The sequence below is a fragment of the Indicator indicator genome, chromosome 6 (assembly GCF_027791375.1).
Source record: "Indicator indicator isolate 239-I01 chromosome 6, UM_Iind_1.1, whole genome shotgun sequence".
In the NCBI taxonomy this organism is placed as follows: Eukaryota; Metazoa; Chordata; class Aves; order Piciformes; family Indicatoridae; genus Indicator; species Indicator indicator.
In genome coordinates, this window is record NC_072015.1 from 31,464,550 (window position 1) to 31,481,018 (window position 16,469).

Consider the following 16,469-nt stretch of genomic DNA (forward strand, 5'->3'; position numbering starts at 1 on the left):
AAGCCCAGAACTGGATGCAATATTCCCAGTGGGGCCTCACTAGGACAGAGTAGAGGGGGAGGAGAACCTCCCTCCATCTGCTGGACACACTCTTCCTCATGCACCCCAGGATACCAGTGGCCTTCTTGGCCACAAAGGAGCATTGCTGTGGACAACTTTTGTCCCCCAGGACTGCCATGTCCTTCTCCATGGGGCTGCTCTCTACCAGATCACTTCCAAACCTGTACTGGTGTAGTTTATTATTCATTCCCAGGTGCAGGACTCTGAGTTTATCCTTGTTGAACCTTATTGTTGATGGGATCTACTTTAAGTACCCATCTGCAACTGTAAATCAAGGCTCTCACAAAGGTGAGACTTCCACAGCTGAAGCTCACAAAAGGAATCCCACAGTAAGGGATCTTTAAATGACTCACATACTGATATTCCTAAACACATATAAGATGATCTCCTGAAGTCACTGCACTTTCTTCCCTCAAGTATTATTTTTTTAAAGCTTGTGTTTACAGTATACCACCTTTCAATTTGATTTGATACAGGGCCTAAATTTCCTAAAAGGCAGCCCTTAGAATGGTGTTTTAAATTCTGATGACTGTCAGGGAGGCAGAGTCTGCAGGGCCAAACTACTGAGGTCATGATGATGAAAATGCTCATCTATGCAAACTGCTCCGTAATATACTTTCCCACTTTTTACATGCAACTTGCCTGCATAAGGGACACAACTTTCAGCATCCACAAGTACTTCTGAAAGAGTCCCAATATGCAAAAGCCTACAAAAGAGCTTGAATTGAATCCATTTGAACCAACAAGAGTTAACAATCGAAGTTTTATTCATGATCATTTACATTGCGAAAAATGTTCCCCATGAAATGCAAACTTTCAGTTAGTCGTATTTACCAGCAAAAATAGTCACCACCTTATAGTAAAGAACAGTCAGAACCACATTCCATGTATTAGTTTTTCCTCTCACAATGTACATGGCAAAGATGAAGATTTTATAAAAGTCTGAAAGTTCCAGAACAAATTCTAGAGTCACCTGAGTGCTTGGCAAGAACAGTATTTAGTATCAGGAAAAAAAAAAGATAATCTACTTTTCACAAAACTGAGACAGACATAGCTGGGCCAAACATTGGGTTTCATGTTTCACCTGAATTTTTCAATAGGAGCCAAACAGAACAGTTTGCTTGTAGGAGTATCTTCAACAACTGCCAAAGCAGATGTCAAGAGAAAAAGAGTAAAATAAAAATCAGCTCATTATAGTGCGACTGGTAGAGCCCAAGCACTTAGAGGCACCTATAAACTACTACTCCACTAAGCTTTTTCCATTATATTTAATTAGCATTTAATTCAAATGTACTACATTTAAGGAGACAATATGATTTTAAGTAAAGTTGTATACATGGACAAATACATGTACACAGTTTTGGTAGTCATTTAAAGCTGTAAAATGTATATGTAAAGCGAATCCTATGGATCCCATTACAGATTAAAGAGAAATAACCAGGATCAGTGTTACATACAAACCAATATTCTAACACAGAAACCAATACAGTTATCAAATAATTCGAGTAAAATTGTTATACAAACAGAAATGCTACCTCTTTATTACTTCACAACAGCAAATAAGAAGGCAACATTAAGAAAAGTGCACAGCCTAAGAGAATTATTCAACTTTTTTTTTTTTTTCCAGAAAAGCTGAACTTTTCTTCAGACATCAGGCTTTTGGGTCAGGATTGCTTATGTTCTCTCCCAGATCAGCCTCCTCTTGCATTAGTTCAGTAAGGCACTTACTCTGACATGTAGGAACGATACATCAGGGCCACGATGAGTGCTGCTATTGCTGGGATCACCCAGTTGGACCATGGACTAAAAGGAAGTTTTTGAAACTGTAGTTTAGGAAGTAGCAATCAGCAAGTTTAAAGAAAAATCAAACAACCCCAACCCCTAAAACAAACCAACAAAAAAACCCCACCAAAAACAGAAAAAAAGAGTAATTGCTTAAAGGAGTCCTTCCTCCTTACTTGAACAAATACTTCAAAATTAGATCAACAGAACACCTGGGCTGGCCAGCAATACTCCAGCCAAGTGAAACTATCAAGGTTTTGTACTATAGCTTACAAGAAGTTTGCTTACTAGGGAACACTCTAAGACATGTTTAAAGTCATGGTGAGCTGCCCACAATATCATTCATTCAAAAGCCATTTAAATAGCAGCATCACATGGCAGTATCAGGCACCCAAGCTCCCCATTGAAAGGAGCATGAACAGTCCTCTGAGGTTTCAGCAACAGGCAACTGTCCGCAGGGCATAACTTTATGAAGTTTGATTCAGCAGTGTTCCAAAGTGTTTTCCCCATTAGGATTTTCCTTCTTATAGGCACAATCCTCTTACTTCCTTTAAATGTCACAGTTTTAGCAAAAGTGAGGTGTCTGTGTCAGTAAAGAGTCAGTAACAGCACCAAGTGTCTTCTATTCACCTGACAGCCTGCAGAAATGAAGGCTTGTGCACCATAAGGCATTTGGTACTGATACATACCAATGGGTGGGGAAAAAAAAATCTAGGTAGAAGCTAACATGCTTGTCAAGTACTACATAGGTGCCAACTTGGTCTTTACATTGAACAGAAATCTTCATGCACCACCCTCTCACATTTAAGCTTCTACCAGATGAAAGCTATTCAGCTTTCTAAGCTTCAGAAACATACTCATAAGAAACTTGGTTTGATGATCAGGTTCCATACTATACCTGGAAGTAGACTGTACAGTGGTAATAAGCGTTTCCTGGAAAGGCAAGCATAGAAAGATATTCACATCAGGCAGACACCTATCTTCATCTTAGCCAGCCCCTCAGTTTCTCAGAGCTCATTAAGTGATACCAATTTACAAACAACTCAGTGCACTGCATTTGGAAGGCATTTGCTCAGAACTCCTGTAACAGACTGCTGTATTAGAAACTAGCAAGCAGGAGTTTCTGTAATTAGCACTGTATTAAAAACTATTAAAAAAAATCCCCAAGCAATTAACCAAAAAATCACCACAAGGAATCGCGCTGCAAGCTTTCCGTAACGCTAACTTCAACCTCAGGTTACATTTGAAAAGTTTGTTTTTAAGGCATCTAAGAGATCTCTTATGTACCTAAACTCTGAATTAATACACAAACATTTCTTCTATCAAACCTACATGAAGAAAGGTATTAACTTACACCCACAGGGCTCATTAAACTCAGGGTTTTCTGTTTCAGATTGCTTAAGAACCAGTTAAATCATTATAGGTGCTTCCAATACTGATTTCAATTTCTTGTTCAGTTTCCACAGAAAAAGCAACACTGCAAGATCAAAGCCCAGTTGGGTACATGTGCAAAACTTACAGTAGGATTTAATCCAGTACTAGTAATTGCATATAATCCAAGTGCATTTAAAAGATCCAAGCACTAAACTGTGCTTACATTTAGTAGTACAAGAACCAACAATGAAAAATTGCTTCGTATCAAAATATTTGCAATTCATTTAAAGAGCAGGAGACTCCTAATATTCTCTCATAGGTTCAAACAGGTCCCTTTCTCAAGCACACGTTTGCAAGTGACAAATACCACATTTTATAGGTGTAACCACTGGGTCTTACTCTCCTTTGTTTTTGTGAACACCTCTGTGAAAAGCTAATCCCAAATAAAAGCAGCATGGAACATTTTACATCTACAATATCAAGTCCAGCACCTTCTACAACACTTGCCACATTGTTGACGGCCAGAGGATGGCTCCCCTCACAACAAGACAGCAAGAGAAATGATGCCCAGCAAATCAAAACCTGTTTTTAAACACTACAGCTCTTGACATCTACACTAAAGGTACCTTAAATATAGTGGAAAGGGTGAGAAAATCATCTGAAAGCACAAGGCCTTCTTACAGCTCCTAGATAGCCAGGGCAAAGGGTCTAAGCTGTCACATGCCACCCATCCAGAGTGCAGTGCAAGTGAAACAGTCTTATCAGCTATACCCACATGTCAAGCTGGAGGACAGTGTTCCAGCTTCCTTGTGGAATGATGGAAAACAGAATGTAGAAAAACATGACTAAAACAACCAAGTATGTCAAATAGGACTGTAGTAAAAAGTAACTGGGATACATCTTAACTCTCAACTGACCATGCTTTGGTCAAACAAACATTCTAAGCACTTCAGTAAGCTCCTATGGATTTTATCAAGAGATTGTATACCACTTGCACTGGGCAGTCTATTTGTCAACTGCAGTTATGGTTGCTGTTTTTACAGCTTAAGTGCAAAGTGCCCTGAATTTAAAAAAAAATTAATATAACAGACACTGTTCTTGGTATGAAGCTTTGAATTCCAGTTACCAGTCCACTTCTTATTTTTATTAGTACCAACACCAGTCCTTAATGACTGACAGAGAAAACAATTTCAGAATATGTACAGATACATATTTTTCAAACATTTCTTTATTTATATTATTGGAGGATCTCACAAAAGTGATCATTTCTTAAAAGTAATGTCTCAAACATCAAAATCCTATTTGTACTAAATTCCATTTAAAAATAATCTTAAACTATTGCCTAAGTGCATTGCTACACTGTTAAGCCAGCCCCAAGCAAGTATCTTCTGTACACACAGCAGCAGCATCTGTACAAACTAATTTCTGATGCACTTGCTTCTTTAAGGAACATCTGAATTTTGGTAATTGAATCCCAATACAACTTTGTTTATTAAAGATTGGGGGGGAGGAGAGGGCAATACTGTATTGACAGGACACCAAGCAAAATCTACTGAAACAGCCAGGAAGCCAACAGAATTTTCACCTTGTGATAGGCTAAGAATTGCAAATTAACTGATCTGTAATATGCAGCAACCAACGCCTCCACATTCCCTGTCTACTGGTGTTACCAATGTATTGTTAGCATCACATTTTTCCCCCATAAACCACTTAGTTTAATCCATTCTGTCTACCAACTGATTTTTATTCCTTAAATTGAATAATAGAAAATCACTGTCTGACTCTAGGCTCACCTTTTTGCTATAGTGTAATGCTTAGTAACCTCATGGTTTGAAACTATGAATGAAAACAGCTAACAAAAAAATTTGAAGCTGCGTCAACAGGTTTAAGAGATTTATGAACTGAAACACTTAAATCAAGTTTGAATTACTTTTGTCTCTGAGGATATCATTTACAAACAGACACTGACTGAAACACTTAAACAGTCAATTCAAGAAACACTTACTGTTGGTTTCTGAAGCTTTCCTCTGTCATCCTGCAGGGAATAAGAAACAGTTAGTCTAAACCCCAAAGCATCAGAGAAACCTTTGTCACTAAATTTGGTTTGCAATTTATTCTGTTAATGTGTACTTATTATCACCTAGGAAACAGACTTGCAAAGGGCAGATGTCAGTGTATGACACCTCAAGCTACAATAAACAAGGTGATTTCCTTAAATAGTACTTCCAAATGTAATGAAAGAAATGAAACCTTATCTATTTTTTTTGTGCCTGCATTTTTGCATTTCCCTTGTCTCTAAGCAGTACATTTGACCTTAGCTTATACACTGATTACAATATTAATCTCATCTACTCATGTTATCAGGTAAAGTCACCTAATTAGTTTCAGTCCAACGTCCAGCACAAAGGTACCAAATTCTATGGAACTTTCACAAACTCTGCAAGTTTCACTTCAAATAGTTCCATGCATAAAAAAAAAAAGCCAAAGACTGTATTATCTTGATCATTTAATGCACAAATACCACACCATTAATCTGTTTATTTCAAATAAAATGAAAACTGGCACTTGTCACACGAGCCAGAACTGGACTGTTTGCCAGGTTAAGAACAACTTCACTGGCATCAAATGCCATCTGAAATAGGTAATACTGCAAGGACACAAATGTGCATCACAGCTCAATTGTTTTGTATTAGGAGAAGTGACACTATTAATATTTATTAAGAGTACCTGAGACAGAGACAAGATAAGGACTCTTACTGTGAAATACGCTACTCAAGAAAATTGTATTTAGCCTAAAGAGAAAACACACACAAAACAGATAGAAAAGAAGCAGGGATGGGCAGAAGACCTTAAATAAGGCCTGTAAATGCAGGAGAGCTTAAATAAGGCCTATCTGAATCAAGTCAAGGCAGCAGCTCTGTAGCTAGAAATAAACCTTTCAAAGCTTGAGGCAGCAGAAAGGTCCTTGTTAGAAGTAGAGGAAATGTTAAGAGTATAGAAAAGACGAGGTGACAGATGCAGTGGAAGCTGATCATAACCCTCACAGCTGCATGTAGGGAACACAGAGAGAGAACAACACAGGAGAAGCCAGAAAGTGCAACTAACTAGAAGCAAGATGCTTACAGAAGTCATTTTCTAAATATACACATGAAGAGCCAGGATTGTACTTTTAGATACAGATGGAGGCTTGGCATATGTATTTACAATGATGAAAGAACTAAAGCAGGTATTAGGAGTCACTCTACATACTGACATAAGGTTGTAAGGTCTAAACATGGACATTATCAGTCACTTCAGGGGTTATATGGTATCATTATAAAGCTCACATGGCACACTGGAAATGGCATGATTCCATATTCTGTTTTTTCAAAAACTAGGCTGCAAAATATTTCAAAGCAGCAAACGTTTAGATGTGACCATCCTTACACTACACTAATTAATCCCTTCACATTAGGTGAACCTATCTCTAGTTCAGGTCCATCTACAAACAGCTACTGGGTTAGCATGTAAAAAACCCTAGCTGTGTTCATTTATTTATGAAGTAATTTGCCAGAGAAATAACTAGATACAAGATGACTATAGCAAACCACAAGTACTACTACTCTCATACTCACCGGATGAAGTTCTCCAATAATAAAAGTTTCTGACAGTGCCCTTGCATCTTTGGAATGACCAACATCTTCAAAGTTCTCAGTAGCATCTCCTCCAGCTTGCTCCCTGAGGACCTCTTCACCACCTGGGTGCTGCAGTTTTTAATGAGTTTGTTACTGAAGATCATTCCACATTCTACAAATGGAAATTCTTAATTTCTACAGTTCTAATAATTAAGAGTCCTTGCAAAGGACAGCTGCTGGACATCTTAGATGAGACTGAAGTCTCTCTCAGTAGCTAGAGTGCTTTATGTATTCTCTGAAGCAGAAAACAAGGAAGCTAAGTATCTATTCCATCAGTGATGCAGCAGCAAAAGTCATTACCCCTAGCAGTTCAAGCATTCAAGAACATAATGGAAATCAGTCAGATTTCTAATAGCCCAACTATTATCTGAAGTTACATTCCACGTTCTCACTTCTGCAGAGGAATGTGTTTTAACTCAAGCAAATATGCAAAGGAATAAAAGCCTAACAGTGTAAGCTGTAGCAAGAACATTTGGGGTAGATATAACCAAAAGCTATTCAAAGCACAGTTAAGCAACTGAAACAAGTTGGCAAGGCAGAAAATACAATCATTGTCCTTTGAGGTTGCCTAGACAGGCACTAGGGACCTTGACCTTCAAGTTACTCTTATTTTGAGCTGGAGGTTGGATCTGGACCTTCAAGGGTCCTTTCCAAAAGAAGCAATTGTAGAATTCTAGTAAGCCTGCTACATCGGAACTGCTTAAGCAGAACTGAAATCTCACATGAGACACCAGAATAGCAGTTTGAGTTTAGAAGACTGTGGAATCCCCAAACTTCGTTGCTGGTATAACCCTTGAAATGTAGAAAAGTTGCTTCCTGGTATCTCTTAACACCTCAACTCATCATCATTCCCTCTTAACTTAAATCCCTATTCTCCATTGACTTTTATTCTTCCTCAGGATGTACTTTTGGGATTGTATGCATTTCCACATATCCATCCATCAAATAACTGTAAACTGTCTGAGCATACTGCAAAGATATATCACATCTTCTAGCTCAGTGGGTTTTCTCAGCTTCAAGTTATTCATTCATGTAACAGATAAGTAACATGCCATAAAAAACATCACCATTCAATAAACACCATCAATGATCATGTTAGCAAGTCAAAAACACTTTATTACTGCTGCCTTGAATTAAGGCAATCATGAAATAAGTTCTAGCACTTAATAGTGTCAGAGAAAAGGCTTTGGAGCCTCAGCTCAGTTTTTAATGCTTCTGACTACAGGGTCTAAAATTACGGTAACAGGCTAAGTTTCTATCTCAAGTCATCTTGCCTGGAGTACAGCTGAACAGAGATCACAGAATTGTTAGGTTTGGAAGGGACCTCAATGATCATGTAGTTCCAATCCCCCTGCTATGGGTAGGGACACCTCCCACTAAATCAGGTTGCTCAGAGCCACATCCAGCCTGGCCTTAAGAATCTCCGGGATGAGGTTTCTACCACCTCCCTGGACAACCTGTTCCAGTGTCTCACCACCCTCACGGTGTAAAACTTCTTCCTGACATCCAATCTGAATCTACCCACTTCTAGTTGTGCTCCATTCCCCCCTAGTCCTATCACTACCTGACATCTTAAAAAGTCCCTCCCCAGCTTTCTTATAGGTCCCCTTAAGATACTGGAAGGCCACAAGAAGGTCTCTTCTCCAGACTGAGCAGCCCCAACTCTTTCAGCCTGTCCTCATAGGAGAGGAGCTCCAGCCCTCTGATCATCCTCATGGCCCTTCTCTGGACACGTTCCAGCACATCCAGACCCTTCTTGTAATAGGGGCTCCAGAACTGGATGCAGTACTCCAGGTGGGGTCTCACCAGAGCAGAGCAGAAGGGGAGAATCACCTCCCTCGATCTGCTGGCTATGCTTCTTTTGACGCAGTCCAGGCTGTGATTGGCTTTCTGGACTGCAAGTGCACACTGGTGGCTCATGTTGAGCTTTTCATCCACCAGCACTCCCTTTTACAGGGCTGTTCTCAAGCCAGTCACTGCCCAGCCTATATTGGTGCTTGGACAGTAAAGAAATGGCACCCACATTTCCACTAATTTTCAAGTTAGCATTTACTTCAAATTTACTATACAAACCTACCATCAATTCTTGCCTTCAAACTAAAACAAGATTTGTTCATACAGACACAGGAGATACTGTTACTACCTGTTTCCAGCAGTACTTAAGCTCCAAAACATGAATCTTTGTATTAAAAGCATTCTCTTATTTAAATAATGTAATTGCTTTGAGAAAACAAACCAAAGCCAACACTTTTTCCAAAGAGCCAAAACACTACAGTTAGAATGGTAAGGGATCCCTACCATGACTAAGCAAAAGCAAGATTAAGCAACTGATAGATTAGGCACAGCAGCTGAGCCAAAAAGGTTAAGAGAGTGCATGCAGAGTAAAGATTATGCAAGCAGGCAGGCAAATACAGTATGCACACCAAAATCCTGCCATTGAGTAAATTCTGCTAATTATTCAGTAAAAGACCTGGACAAAAGCTGAGGGAGCACTCAAGTTCAATGCCTTGAAACAAAGTACATTCAAGCAGCTGAACTTGGGTCTAACAGGCTGTCCCAGATATTGCTGTAACTAAGTCTTCCAGGAATTCCTTCAGCAACCTGGGGCTTGGGGGGGGTTTTGGTTGGTTAGTTGGTTTTGCTGTTTTTTCTTTGTGTGTGTTTGTTGTTGGGTTTGCCCTTTTTCAGGTTATTTGTTTGCGGGTTTTGGTGTTTGTTTGGTTTTTAATACCATGCTAAAGTAAAAAAAAAAAAAAAAAAAATAGGCTCGTCAATAGAAGATAAGGCAAAAATCCTTGGAAAACATGCTTAACAAACCAGACATCAACAACTAGCAAAAGGCATTTAACTAATTCACTTGTGTTGCAATGAACCTGAACCCTACCAGTACACAGATAAAACACTAGTTACTCCAGCAAGTTGTCAAGATCACATGATTTACACTAGTTCCCCCCAAAATTTCACCAACCTACTGGATACCTACCAGTATATACACTAAAGCTATTTCACAGAGTACTCTAACAAAAACTACTTGCAGATTACTGAGTGCAAAATAATCATATACTAACTCATTCCAAAATTCCTCCCTTGTGCCACTACAAAGCAATTGGGCAACTTCACTGAGGCACTCCCAATTTTTCTCTGCAGGATTAGCTCTTGGGCTAATTAGTAACTGATGCCTCTGTCTACAAAACCACAGTGACCAGAACTAACCCGCTCAGTGGCTATCATACATTAGCTGAAGGGGACAAATTCAGATGAACTCTGCTACCATAGCTGGACACTAATGGTATTTTTTTATCCCTCCACATCAGGAAGACTAAGGTTGAGAGAACCACATACAGAGGTCCTAACTTAAGCCCTCTAGCACATGTTACTAGTAACCTACTCTACATGCATAGAAGTACTTTGAAGGTGAATACTCCTTTTAGATGGCACCTCTGCTTGACGATGCACACTCACAAACCCTCTGCAAACTAGCATGAAACACAAGTGGCCTTCTAATGAAAGGGAGCAACTGTAATGTCTCAAAGAGCAAGAAATGGCTTTTCAATCAAAAGCTTAGCATTTTCCAGGGTTCTCAAAGTTTGTTTATACAAGGCCTTTGCTCACACTTCTGCATGGTAAACAAAGCTTTGCTACCAGAATGTCTACTTTTATGAAGAGCCTCTGGATAGATCCTGCAACTGGAAGCCCACAAGGCTATATATGTAACAACTCAAACAAATTCTGCTGATACAAATAATTAGAGGGTTTGCTGGCAAGATTGTGGCTCAGGGGAAAAGAAAAAGCTTTTGCTGGTAAATTAAGCTAGTCTAGCTCATTCCTACGACTTTCTAATGTGTGATATTTAAGTCATACACATAACAGAAGTCTGCTCAAAGCCAGCACTAGTGCATAGTGCAGCCCATTAGAAAGTTTCAGATAAAGCAAATAAGCAGTTAAAGTCATTGCTCTCATCTGGGTCAGAAGTCTGCAATTGCTTCATACTGAACGCTATCACCTCCTCCCCCTCACTACAATCATGCAACTTTCTCAGTGTCATAGTTCAAGAGTATTAAAGAATAACTACCTTAATTCATAGTTCTAGGGTCGAATTTAACTTTTGGGGAGATTACCAAAGGTCTCCACCAGTATCAGTCTCAAATTCAAGTTTTGCCTTCTGCACTGCAGGGAATGAGAAGCAGAGAAGGGTAGTGACAGAGCCAGAAACACCCAGAGAACCTTGGCTTCATTCTGCAAGGCAGACAGATTGATACTGGTTTGTTTTAAGGGCACTTCCATGGAGGACTCTTAAGAGTCCTCCAAGTTATTTCCATTACCTATTTAAGTTACAAGACAGAAATTCTGTACTCATGTAAAATTTTAGGAGCCTTAGAGAATGGTTTTGAAAATCATCAGGATTTTACATGAACTGCAAAAGAAATACCCAGTAACTAGGTACCCATTTCCCCACTTACAAAACAATTACAGTTTGCAGGGTTTTGCATAAAAGAGCACAAAGGGGTATTATTTTTTCAAAGCACTTTTAAATCCTCCTGCATGCTTCAGATGACTATGGAAGTGATAAAACTGTATTTTAATCCTTAGACTGTTAAATACAGTTTACAGTGATATATAAGTTTCTGGTCTCAAGAACAGTATTACATGCCCAGAACTACTGCACTCCAAAAGCTGAGGTCTCTGGATTTCCTCTCCTGTAGAATATACTTCAAAAAAAAAAAAAAAAAATCAAAGAAAATTGAGAGATCTATTTTCAACTTCTAAAATTTTTCTGAGATATGCCATTAAAACAACACCCCCCCAAAAAAAACCCCAACCCAAACCCAACCAAACAAGAAACCAAACCAAACAAAAAAAACCCACACACAAACAAAACCCACAACACTCCCAAACAAAAAAAGTTGCTGGAATTGTCATCTTTAATAATTCCTAGAATAAGGTATCAAAGTGCACAATCCTTTTATCTTTCAGCACTTAATCTGTATTTCAAATGATCTTACTTAAGCCTTGTCCTTAGGAAACCAAGCTAAAATGGTCACACAGTATGTGATGCCTCCACTTCTTTTCAGCCTTATCACTCCTAACACATATACATCACTACCCCTGGATCACCTACTATCTTAGCTTCGAGTGTTAAGAAGTTGATGGTTCTCCCAAAACAAGTTAAGTTTCACTGAAGATCTACAAGATTTATGAAGAGACAACAGCTGGACAGCAGAAATATACCCTTTAAGTATTGTAATGGAGTGAAAGCAGGATACTTTTACTATGCATAAGAGCATGCAGGGTGTGTTTAGCTCTGAAGCACTCTGAACCTTTCAACCTCATAAACAATTATAAAGTATTTCCTTATAGTAATGCAGCACCTGGAAAGACTGATTGTCAAATTCAGAATTGGGACTGGTGAAATCAGATTCCATTCCCAGTTCTTCACAGTAAACTGATACCACTTGGTAAGAGCAGGAATGAGGTGATGCTTTAAGCAGTGCATCCTCTTTAGTACTATGGGAATTATTTTAGTAGCCCACATGTAACTGAAATACTTTAAGCTTTTCTGCTTCAAGTAAAACTGAGTTTGACCAATAATGCTATTGGAACAGCTAACAATCTCCATTTCACTGAGAATTGCTTGCCATACTCCAGAGGACACCATCAAGAGCTGAGCTCCAATTTCACCTCATTTGTCACATATAAATGCCTCAGGGAATGACACTGTCAAAAGAATTAGTACATTACTTCATAACTTAACCACATAGCAACAGCATTTAAAAAAATAAAAAGCGTCCTATGAAATACTTTAATCCAAGGGCTTCATCCCAAAAATCACTGACACAATGAACATGACAATATCCAAGAGCTTCCATTAGGAGTGCAGCCTCATTTTAGATACTCTGTTGAAAATAGTTATCCAATCTCATTCATTTATTATCTCAGGAAATGGCCCATATATTTCAGCTTCACAACCAGCTATGTTCTATTGAAAGCATGAGACCAGTTTGGTCCCTGTGTTCCAGAGTGCATCAGACATCATACAGCTGTCCAAGAAACAACTGTTTACCTGCTTAGAGACAAACTGGATTATTTTAATATGTTGCTGAGTTAGCAAGTGTCCTGAAGGCTGAAATGAATAGTTTCTTGGAGAAATCTGCTCAAATAGTGCCTCTCAATATTCACCTATTTTATAAACATATACTGAAGGATAAGGCTGTCAGATGGTTTGTGCAACTAAAATCCAAAAGCTTATTAGATCCTGGATTTTTTTGTCAAGTGTGGGCCTTTTTGCCTTAGATTTGAGGAAGCCTGTTTTGTTGGGGTGCTGTTTTGTTTTTTTTTTTTTTCTGGTGGAAGTCTCTCCCCTTGGCCAGGAGTGATTATACAATTACGTATTACCTAAAACTGATCAAGTTTCCAAGAACAGCTACTTCAGTTTCTCACTCTGCACGAAAAACTATGTTCTCCTCCAACGCTCTATAATTAAATTGCTCTTCCCTGCATAACCAATGGAAGAAAGATGAACCAGACTGAGGACAGAGCTAACTGAAAAAATAATCAAGGAAGAGTTAGTAGATCAGTTTCACAAGTCACCTTGCTGAAAAAACTATTTCTGCCAGCACACATCTTGAGGAAAAAAAATTACCCGTGTCAGATTTGACAGACTGCTTGTCCACCTCTTAGTTGCAAAATGCTGAATTCATACTATGCATTTCAAGTGCTTACAACTACAAAAGTATCAAGATAGGGTTACAGAACCACTGGGGTTTTAACCCCATCATGCCTCACCAGTCTCAAGTGTATTCTCAATGAAATCCATGCAAGTCTATCGTAACACTTTCTACCTGGATGCTAGATCTTGTAGATTGGGAATAATGAAAGTGAGGGAGAAAACTCAAAGTATCATTAATGAAGTGCTAACTGCATTTAATACTGACAAAAAATTTGTTCAGTAGCTGCATTTTTTTTTAATTTTCCACAGAAGAATGTTTTAGTCCAATAACTAAAATGCTTCGTTATTAACCGTAACTGTAAGTGACTACATCAATTGTTCACAGAATCCTTCGGATTGGAAGGGACCTTTAAAGGTCACCTAGTTCAACCCCCCTGTAGTGAGCAAGGGCCTCTTCAGCTAGATCAGGCTGCTAGAACTCCGTCCAACTTGACTTAATCTTATCACCGGTAAGTGATCAACCGTTAATAGGAGAAAAAAACCCCAAACGACCGAAGTCATTTAGGCTGATCGCTGCTCTCCACTAGAGTTTCGACTCCGGCAGCGCCGTGTTGCATGCCCACGGTGAGCGCATTAGGACAGCAATAAGAGCGCGAAGCCTCCCAGGAACTTCAGGTTCCACAACAGCAGCAGGTCTAAAAGCAGCTGACGGCAAAAAGCTGTCCTTGCACCCGATTACACGCGAGTGGTGTCCGCCACACTCGGGGTTTTCTTGCCCAAGACGCAACCATTAGCTCGCCGGAGCTCCTGGAGCCCGAACCCTACCCCAGCTTCCCATAGCCGGCGGCCCGGCCGCTCTCCCTCCGGCTCGACAGCCCCCCGGCCACTACAGGCAAGGCCTGGGTCGTCCCTAAACCGTTCCTCAGAGCATTATCGCGCCAGGCCGAGGGCAGCACCCTGCTGCACTGCACCCACGGCGGTAGCCGACCAGTCGCGGCCCGGGTGAAGCCGAAAAGAGCCTACGAACGGCAGTCCCCGCCCCTGCCCGGCCACAGCGCGAGGCAGCCAGCAAGCCCTAACCGCGCCACGGGGCTCGGAGTCGGGGAACCGGAGCATCTGCAGCGTTCTAGTAGCGCGGCCGCAGGCCTCTCCGCCTCCTCACCCGTCCCGGGTACCTACCTCGTCCAGGAACTTGGTGACATCGTAGATGCGGTTGTGCACGATAAACCAGGTGCTCTGGCTGTTATTATGCTTCTGCACCTCCTCCAGCCGGTAGTACCGGCCCTTCCAGGACTCGCTACTAGCCTCACTGGAGCCCACCATGTCGCCCACAACTCCGCTCAACTCAGCACAGCACCACACTACCAACAGCTGCGGTCCTACAACCGGCTATAGCCCCACGAGCGCTCACCAGAGCCCAGCCGGTAACCTATCACTGGCCTCTCCCTGCCGGCTTCTCATTGGCGCATCAAAATGTCTTTCAAAGAAGGAGGAGGCCGCGCGGGGAACGCTTGGGAGGGTGGGCCGGCAGCCTCCTGCCTCGCCCCCTCGTGTCCGCCTCTTTCTCCTCCCCGCTCCCCGTCGCGGGCGGGTGTGGTGTCTTCCGCGTGACCCGCTGGCCGTCACGTGCCTTCTGGGGTTCCGCTGCCGCAGCCCTGGTCTGGCGGAGTGGCGCCTCGTAGCGGTTGCTGTCCCTTCACCGGGCTCCGGACACGCAGCTTCCCTCCCGCCACCGCGGGCCAAATGTGCTGGGGGGGAGGCGACCTGGCTTGAGCTAGAACAGCATCGGTTCTGTGCAGTGATTTTACTTTCCACCACAGTCTCTTCTTTTAAGTGGCGGCACTTACTGAAGTTCACGGCATGTTTTTGCAGTGTTTGCCTGAAGAAGCGATAATATTCTATGTTTGTGGTTCGCACTAAGGGTTGGTCTGCAGAAAAGGCCTTGCTTATATTTCTCCTGTGCAGACCAAGGCCACTGCTAAATCTTGTGTGTGACGTTTGGGACGCAGAAAGTCACATCTCTGAGCAGAAGTGGACAGGACAGGTGACCTAAAGCTGAACAATAAGGTATCCCAGTCCATACGCATTTTATCTAGTATAAATCAGAGGGTTTGTGAGGGTCAAGCTTGCAATCAATGGCTGGCATCTGAGAAGGACCTTCTGCTCTGCCTTTGATCCTGATCTCTGTGTTCCTGAATCCAGTTGCACAATCCAGCTCCTGAATTTGTTTCCCATTTGTGGCTGAGCTCTCTCTGGGAGTTTCTAGTCCTTGTCCCCACGTGATTGGCTGGGTTCAAAACTGATTTTGTGTATGTGCCGTTCATCGAGTGACCAGCATAGTCTCAGTGACAGATTAATTGGCACCCAATGTTGGTTTAAACCCAGCTGGCATCTCAGCTCCACCCAGCTGCCTGCTCTCCCCACTAGTGATACAAAAATCAAAAGGGTAAAAGCAAGAAAACTCGTGGGCTGAGATAAAGACAGTTTAACAGGTCAAGCAAAAGCCACACACACAAAGCAAATCCCATTGGCAGGCAGGTGTTCAGTCATTGTGCAAGCCAGGCTCCATCATGCATAACAGTTACTCTAGCAAACATCACTCTGTGTGTCCCCCTTCCTTCTCCCAGCTTTTTATGGTAAGTGTGACACCGTATGGTATGGAATATCCCTTTGGTTATTGGGGGTCCGCTGTCCCAGCTGTGTCCTCGCCAAACCCCTTGTGCACCCTTGGCTTTCTTGCTGGTGGGGTGACGAGTGGAAAAGAGCTTGCCTCTGTGTAGGAGCTACTTTGCAGTAACGAGAACATCACTGCGTTATCAACTCTGTTTCCTGCACAAATCCATAACAGAGCCCCATACCAGCTATTGGGCAGTAAGTTACTCCGGACAGAACCAGGGCAAGAGAGTAGCCCG

At 41.4% G+C, this 16,469-nt stretch overlaps 1 protein-coding gene across 3 annotated transcripts; it reads right to left on the reverse strand.

Annotated features, from left to right (window-relative positions):
- Positions 1 to 832: 832 nt before the first annotated feature.
- On the reverse strand, positions 833 to 15,089 carry LOC128967530 (cytochrome b5). Of its 3 annotated transcripts, XM_054381677.1 has the most exons (6): positions 14,737 to 15,089; positions 6,831 to 6,959; positions 5,222 to 5,251; positions 2,741 to 2,775; positions 1,789 to 1,863; positions 833 to 1,202 (listed from the first exon to the last, which is right to left on the reverse strand). In XM_054381677.1, the coding sequence occupies exons 1-6, from the start codon at positions 14,878 to 14,880 to the stop codon at positions 1,196 to 1,198; spliced, it is 420 nt and encodes a 139-aa protein (XP_054237652.1). In that variant the 5' UTR covers positions 14,881 to 15,089; the 3' UTR covers positions 833 to 1,195. The 3 variants fall into 3 exon arrangements, with proteins under 3 accessions (XP_054237652.1, XP_054237653.1, XP_054237654.1); XM_054381678.1 differs by having other exon boundaries at positions 833 to 1,863; XM_054381679.1 differs by lacking the exon at positions 5,222 to 5,251 and having other exon boundaries at positions 833 to 1,863.
- Between the last annotated feature and the right edge of the window lie 1,380 nt (positions 15,090 to 16,469).